We start from the raw sequence: 8,210 nt of genomic DNA, 5'->3' as shown, positions 1-8,210 counted from the left end.
GCCAGGGACCCCCGTCTGGTTCAGTCGTGCTGGGTGCATCGGCATGGACCACCCCAGCACAGAGCACTGCCAGAGATCTCAGCCCAAGCTCAGAGCAGGAGCTCAGGGTTCGCATGAGTCAGAGCTGGCAACCCTCCGGAGGACGGGCCCAGGCAGAGTGACCACTCTCTCCCAGTCCAGGAACTGTGAGCTGCGTGGAAAGAATGTGAATGAAGACACAATTCTAAATGTAGAATCACGAACGCTATGTGAGCCGGCTCCCTAGTCGTCCAGAAAAACAAGGCCTGCTTGTGCATTCTGCAGGAGCATAAATAAAGCTGTCCTCAGCCGGCGTGCAATGGTGTCCCATCCTTGCAGTGACTTCACCAGCCCCAGCTCCCAGCGGAACCCCTGGCATGTTGTGGGAGCTGCCCATTTGCCTAATTGTGAGGGGAAAATGGCTTTGCTCTTGTAGCTTAATTTTGCAGCAAATTTACTCTGTTCTGCATCTGTATTAATTAGAAACGTCCAAGAGCTGGTCATGTGGGCAATGTGGAATGGCTCCTTCAGGCCGTTTTCTGGTGCTGGGTGTTCAAAGCTCACATCCTTGCAAAGAACATAAGGCAACTCCCCCCACTCTTCTACCCTGGGACACGGCTGTGTCAGACTGCTGGGCAGGAGGCCACAGAGATGTTCTTCTCTAGGGCTCAGCCTTCTTAGGGAGTTGCTTGCAGAAACTTCTTCAGGAGGCTGGTGCATTTCCCAGGCTTAATAGTAATAATAACAATATAACAATGCTGACGCATATAAAACGCTTACTCTGTGCCCTGCACGGTTCTGAGTCCTTCCATAAGTTAAACTATGTGCTGTACACTCTTTATCTTCATGCCTGCACCATTTTGTTCTATCCCCACCAATCGCTCCCCGTCAGGGAGCTGGGAAAAGATAAGCTAGGGGACCCGTATTGCCTGAGCACCATTACATGCTGCACACTGTCTGTGCTTTCTCGCACCGAATGCCTGTGTGATGGCTTTTCATGCCCTCTCTTTACAGGTGGGGAAACTGAGGCTTGTGGAGGCCCTCAATGTCACGCAGCTAACGGTGGCACTGAGGATGCAAATGAGGGTTTGTCCACCTGCCTGTCCAGCTTAAACATCTCTGTTTCACGCCACCCCCTCCCCCGCCTCCCACCGCCAGTGAGCCAGTCTCCCAGCCCAAGTCCAGGGGACATGAACTCCCTGGTGAGGGAGCAGAGTCTGGCCTGGGCACCTCCTTAGCTGCTCATTTGTTATCAGAACGAGGGGATTCTGTACCTCAGTGTTGGCACAGTGAAAGTGTGTCCTCAGGGCTGATGGAGGATGGGGCACCACAGGAGCAGGCGTTTCTGGAGCTCAGGCCCCACTGGGCCACGCCCCTGCGGAGGGGCCTGAGCAGTTGGACCCTCCTTCAGGTGGATTCCTTACCAGGAACTCTGGGTTGGTGCCCTTGTGAAGGCATGTCGCGTGATAATGCGCATCCTGGGCCTAGCTCAGGGGGACTGGATTTGGGGGGGAGGGGGGCTGTGTGAAAACAGTCCCCCGACCCAGGTCACTGAGGCCCCTTCCCTCCACTGCTGCTCTCCCAGACTGACCAGCCTGGTGCCAAGATGGCGGATGTCACAGTCAATTGAGGGTCACCTGGGCCTGGGGACTCTCCTTAAGGCCTTTCCCTCAAGATTCTTGGCTTAGAACTTTAGAAGGCAAGATTTAAATGAAAGAAATGGTACCTGTGCTGTGAAATGGAGTAAATCCAGTTTATTAAAATGCTACTAAATGCCCACAAAATCATGGCAACCAGCTGGGAGGTGGGCCCCCAGCGTGTCTGGAGTTGCATAACTCATTTCTCCACGCAGAGAGAGCTGGAAATCCAGAGTCAGGAGAAGCCGGGGAAGGTGTTCTACTCTCTAGAGCAGGGGTGGACAAATTTTTCTGTAAAAGGCTGGAGAGTCAATGTTTCCAGCTGTGCAGGGCAGATGGTCTTTGTCACAGCTGCTCCGCTCGCCCGTGGAAAACGGGCAGAGATGATCTGTTGACAAACGGGCGTGGCCACCTTCCAATAGAGCTTGATTTATGGGCACATGTTTGTGTTTCATATAATTTTGACGTGTCACAAGATATTCTTGCTTTGATGTTCCCCCTAACTATTGAAATATGTCAAAACCATTCTTGGCTCACGAGGCTGTACAAAAATGGGACAGGATGGACTGACTCATGGGCCGCACCGTGCCGACCCTGAGTTGCTCTATCCACTTCATCACCACCAACCAAATGTGGCTAATGAGTGCTCAAAACCTGGCTAGTCTGAGTCGAGATGTGCTGGGAGCGTCAAGTGCACCCTGGATTTCAAAGACTTAGTGTGAACAAAAAAAAGCCCCATAAAATAAAATATCTCCTTAGTAATGTTCTGTATTGAATATTGTATCGAATCTGTGTTGAAGTGATAATTGGATATTTTGGCTTTAATAAAATATGTTATTGAGATTGTTTGCACATGTTTCTTTTTACTTTTTTAATGTGGCTACTGGAAAATTTAAATGACCCACGTGGTGCACGCTGTGTTTCTGTTGAATGGCACTGGGCCAGCTCTGCTCCTGGTCTCAGATCCAACTTCCCCATCATTAATTGCTCTGAGTTCAGATGTTAAGCAGGAACTCTGTTCCTAGGTCACTAGTATTGTTTCTATTGGCTTATGCAGTTATCTGTAAAATATTGGACCTTAAGAAGTTAAACTTTGTGCTAATGAAATAAAAATGGGGCGAGTTCCCCTTTTCTAGGCACCTTACTGGGCACCGGGTTAGCTGTCTTACAGACTGTGTATTTTGATCCTCACAACCATCCTGGGAGGGAGCTGTTCCTGTCTCTATTTCCAGATGCCGAACAAGGTCAAAGAGGTGAATTCCCTTGCGCACAATTATGTAATGGGCAGCAGAGCCGCTCTCAAAGTCAGGGCTCCCTGTCTCTCCAGGCTGCGTTTTTGTTCCTGGCGCACATAATCACTAAAATGCCAGGAAGCAGAGGCTTCCTGGAAGAACTGCTGCAAGAACCGTGCAAGAGGCGGTGGTGGGATCACGGGGACCTCGAGGAAGGGCTGGAGTGCAGAGCCCAGGGTCCCTCTTTGCTGCTCTGCATGCCCAGGCATTGCCTGCTTTCTTCCCCAGAGCAGCTGCCACAGAGGAAGGCCATTGTTGAACTGCCCCAAGCCCACTTCTGACATAGGGATAGCAGGATTGTTTTGACCTCAGAGATGGACCAAGGTAAGAATCATGACTCTCGCACTGGCTCCAGCCACCCTGGCCTCCTTGCTCCTCTTCATGTATCAGCTCTATCCTGCCTCAGGGCCTTTGCACCTGCTGACATTCTGTCCCTGATCTTTCCATGGCTGCTTTTTTCTCCCCATTCAAATGTCAGCTCAAGTGTCACTTCCTCAGAAAGACCTTTCCTGACCATCCAGCTAAAGAGCCTCACCCCTGGCCCTAGGGGGCCTCTTTCATGCCACCTTGTTTATAGCCCTCATGGCACTGATCACTCATAGAGCCATCACTTCTTTGGTCATGGGTCTGTCTATATCCACCCCAGAATGCGAGCTCCAGGAAGAGTTTACTCTGTCTTCCTCATCCTGCCCTGCACTAACATGTGCTGGGGAATGAATGGGGGGCTCTGGAGGTAGGGAGCTCCTTACTGCCCTGCTTTTCTCAGAGCAGTGGTTCTCGGATCACCTGGAGGGCTGGTGAAAACACAGATTCCCGGGCCCTCCCTCAGGGTGCACACTTCTGACGAGTGCTTGGGCACTCCTTACGCTGCTGGTCCAAGGGCCACACTTGGAGAAGAAAGAGACGCTACGGGACAAGCTGGGCCAGCTCTGCCCTTCGCCTGTCGCTACAGATTATTATGCGCATGCTGCCTTTCCAGAGCAGTGGCCGCGCAACTGGATTCGACAGACAGGTACGCAGTGCTCATCAGGTCTCAGGCAACACCAGGTGCCTTCTCATTGGCCTCCCTCCGTCCTCCCTGCATCTCTGAGGGGGATTTACAGGTGAGAGCTAAGGCATAAGGAGCTAAATAGATGGCCCAGGGTCACAGAACTAGGAGAAGGTGCGTGTGGGGCTTGCGTTCAGGGATCCTGGCGCTCACCCTAAGTAGGCTTCCACCTGCCCTGTCGATAGTCAGACGGATAAAGCAAATTCGTATGTTAATGTTGTTGGAAAGCGAGTGTTTTTTTTTTTAGTGTTAGAGAAAAGAGATGCAAATATAAAATCAAAATGGTAAGTAAAACCCAGAACTTGTATATTCGAATATGAACATCAAGAGATTATGTAAAATCAAATACTAAAAAATCGAACATAAAATGAATGTAAAGCATATCAAGATATACTTTCTTTTTAAAAAAGAAAAGCATTTCCAACTGAAAAGGCCAAGAAACAATGACCAACACAGTAGCCATGAATCTGCTTTGTACCTAGATTTTTGTCCCTAAATACAGTTTCTCATTAAAAAGAACAGACATTCCCTCATCTGGAGCAGAAAATGTGTGAGAAGAGTCTAGAACCCCTTGTCGCATCAAAAGGCAGGCAGGCTAAGAAAACCTCCTGGGCTTGGGGCCGGCCTGGTGGCACAGCTGTTAAGTGCACACGTTCCGCTTCGGTGGCCTGGGGTTTGCTGGTTCGGATGCCGGGTGCGGACAAGGCACTGCTTGGCAAGCCATGCTGTGGTAGGCGTCCCACGTATAAAGTGGAGGAGGATGGGCATGGATGTTAGCTCAGGGCCAGTCTTCCTCAGCAAAAGGAGGAGGATTGGCAGCAGTTAGCTCAGGGCTAATCTTCCTCAAAAAAAAAAAAAAAAGAAAGAAAACCTCTTGGGCTGCTGTCAAAGGAACTAAGGAACCCACTTGAGGAGATCCCCACCAGCAAAAGATGGAGCAGTGTTTACATCAGTAAGAATGAAAACCTTGAGGGTTTGTAAAACACTGCATACATTTAAACCCGTGAATTCCTAATGATGCTGAAAGAAATAAAAACTCCAGCTACCCACCATGGTCGCCTGGGAGGGTGTAGGGAGCAGCTTCATTCTTCGGAAAAGTGAGTGAGGGTCCAGTCCCCGGCCTGCTTTTCATGTACTGAACAGTATAGGGAACCACATGACAGATGAGGGGGACGTTCTCCAACAAGGAAGGAAGGGTGGAACTAGAATATTATCATTTTTCAAAACCCGGACAAAACAATGGATCAGGATGACAATTGCCAACAGGCCTCCTGTGCAAACACACATTGCCTGTGAAGTATTCTCGCCAAAAAATCAAACCGAAATCAGAACGAGCCTCTCACCCTGGATTTTGCTGCCAGCTTACAGGAACAAGAGGCCCAGAGGAAACTGTTAAATGACACCATGAGGAAGCACTTAGAAAAATCTGGGGTGTGGAAAACTCTACAGGACAAGCGGCCAATTTCTTCAACAAATAAGCCATCGAACGCAAGACAGATGGGACCTATGGATTAGAAGACACTAAAGAACACATCGATCGAACGCCATGTATGGACCCTCTTTGGATCCTGATTCCAACCAACCATCCACAGCAAACATTTATAAGACAAGTTGGGGAATTTGAACGCTGCCTGGCATTTGATGCTATTTGGGAATCATTGCTGGTGTTTTAAGTGTGATAATAGTATGTTAAAAAAAAGAAGTTTTGGCTTGTCACTGGACCAGAGCATAGGAACACATCCAGGTTACACGATGTCTGACCCAGGGGATCTTCCTAAAGGAAAGCCCCAGAAGTATCCACAAAGGAAAAGAACCATGTTCACTCAGAAACAACTGGCAGATTTGCGGCTCCTGTTCAATGAGAACCCATACCCGACCTCTAGCCTTCAGAGAGAAATGGCCTCAAAAATGGAGATACATCCAACAGTCTTGAAGGTTTGGTTCAAGAACCACAGAGCAAAACTCAAGACAGCCAAATACAAGCCTATTCAGCAAAAACAACAAGAGGCTCAACAGCAGCAATTAGCTGAGGCAGGAGGCAAGGCCAGCTCTTCCAAGACAGGTGCGGATACACCTCCCAGATCCCCTCGCGGGGCCCTCCCCGCATCCCTGGTTTATACAGAGCATCCAGTGCCTGCCTTCCAGCTCCGCCTGTGCCCCAATTTTAATGCTGACACAGACCACTTTGTTGGCCACAAAATAGTTCATTTCGGCTGCTGCCGAGACCCTAACATATACTGCCTCTCTCCCACTCTGGAATCCCAAGTTCTTTCCACGAGCACCAGCGCTAATTCCTTCTGCTCTTCATCGCCACCAAGATCTTGTCAGTGAGAGGACCCAGACACAAAAAGTCACATGGTGGAATGATTTGTAATGATTCCCACACACGAGAATGCTTTTCAGCCATAAAAAGGAAGGAACACAAGATATACACAACATGGATGCGTTTCAACATTGTGTTGAATGAAAGAAAAAAAGACACAAAAGACAACATACTATATAATTCCATTTATATGCATTCCTGGAGCAGGAAATACCACAGCGCCAAAAAACAGATTAGCGGCTGCCCATGTGGTAGATCTAAGAGACCAGTATGGGCAGTATCTTTTTTCTTTTTCCTGCTTCTTTGTTATGATTTTATTTTTTTCTCCAGTATCATTCAGGTTTAGTCACTGTCAGTAAGTGGAGATTTGGCTTATTTTTTCTACTTTCTATTTTTCAGTCACCTTCCCAGCCATCTCTTTATAACTTTGACCACTCAAATATTTCCAGCTCCCAAATTTTTCTTTTTTTAATCTTTTTTTTTTTTTTAAGATTGGTACCTGAGCTAACATCTGTTGCCAATCTTCCTTTTCCTTTTTTTCTTTTCTTCTTCTTCTCCCCAAAGCGCTCCCCAGGACACAGCTGTACACTCCAGGTGCAGGTCCTTCTGGTTGTGCTATATGGGACACCACCCCAGCCTGGCCCAATGAGTGGTGCCACGTCTGCACCCAGGATCTGAACCGGCAAACCCCAGGCCACCGAAACAGAGGGCGCGAACTCAACCACTTGGCCACGGAGCTGGTCCCTCAACTCTCCTTAAGACAATGAAAACACCACAAGCCCTTCCAAGGAAGTTCAAGCCTCCTGATTTCCTCCTTCTAACTCCCCTCTCCCTGCATGTGTACATCGATGAATAAAGGGACATGTGATCAATTAAAAAAAAAAACACGAAGTTTTGTCGTTTAGTAAGACCTACACTAATATTTATGGATGACATGAGATGAAATCTGGGCCTTGTAAGTGCTGCAGGGGAGGCAGAAAAGGGTTGAGCACATGAAACAAGATTTTGGAAGTTGGGCGTTTGCTATACTATCTTCTGATCTTTTGTACGCATTTGAAAAGTTCCGTAATTAAAAAAAAAGCAAATTCTCTGGGTCAAAGAGGAGAGAAAGAGAGGGTCAGAGCCGGCTGAAGGGACGGTGGGAGCTTAAGGGAAGAAGAGAGACACAGGGAATCAGAGAACATGGGTGGTTGGGCAGTCTCTGCAGGAGCCAGGGTGAGATCTGAGACTGTCCCTCAGGCCACATGGCAGAGGCCGTGGCACCTGGGCCTGCCTGGCCCGTCCCGTAGACTCCAGTCTGTCTGGTAACCTCACTTAGGGTTATTTGATACAAAGCGGCTTCAAGGAGGCCAACATCTCTACAAATATTGGCAGGTACACAAAACATCAGAAAAAGGCGTCCGATTTCAGAATTTGGTAGACTAAGTCTATGCTTAAAAATTAAAAAATTAAAATAGAAGAAAGCATTTATGGTAGATTGTTAAGCCACCAAGTGAAAACGGACTTAATATATCAATATAAAAAGGCAGGTATTTATGGAAAGAAAGAAACCTGTAAAAATGTAGTTACGTAAAAAAAATCTTAAATAATACAGCAGCAAATACCTAAAATTTAGGCAAAATACCTAAAACTCCCAGATATTGTTTTGTAAGCAGGATATATGTGTGTTGATTTCTTTATTATGATTATTTTTAATGAGAACGCATTTTGCATCAAGACTATTTGCAAGCAAGGTGAAGAAAACCTGTTCCTACTTTTGACGAGAGATTAGTGTTGGACCAGCTCACAGGGAAACTTGAGTCCAGAGTTTAAGTGAGTTACTTTCCGTTCCCCACCCCACACACCCTGCCGGAGCCAGGCAGAGGTGAGTGGCTAATTTCACCGGTGATGTT

The 8,210-nt window shown here is 47.8% G+C and overlaps 1 protein-coding gene across 1 annotated transcript; it reads left to right on the top strand.

Moving 5' to 3' along the window:
• Positions 1-5,747: 5,747 nt before the first annotated feature.
• Positions 5,748-6,326, top strand: LOC124235197 (divergent paired-related homeobox-like). The gene has a single exon (XM_046652805.1). It carries the CDS (start codon positions 5,748-5,750, stop codon positions 6,324-6,326), a length of 579 nt encoding a protein of 192 aa, XP_046508761.1.
• The last annotated feature ends 1,884 nt before the right edge of the window (positions 6,327-8,210 follow it).

The sequence above is a fragment of the Equus quagga genome, chromosome 2, assembly GCF_021613505.1.
Source record: "Equus quagga isolate Etosha38 chromosome 2, UCLA_HA_Equagga_1.0, whole genome shotgun sequence".
NCBI lineage: Eukaryota > Metazoa > Chordata > Mammalia > Perissodactyla > Equidae > Equus > Equus quagga.
This window is presented reverse-complemented; position numbering and strand designations above follow the sequence as displayed.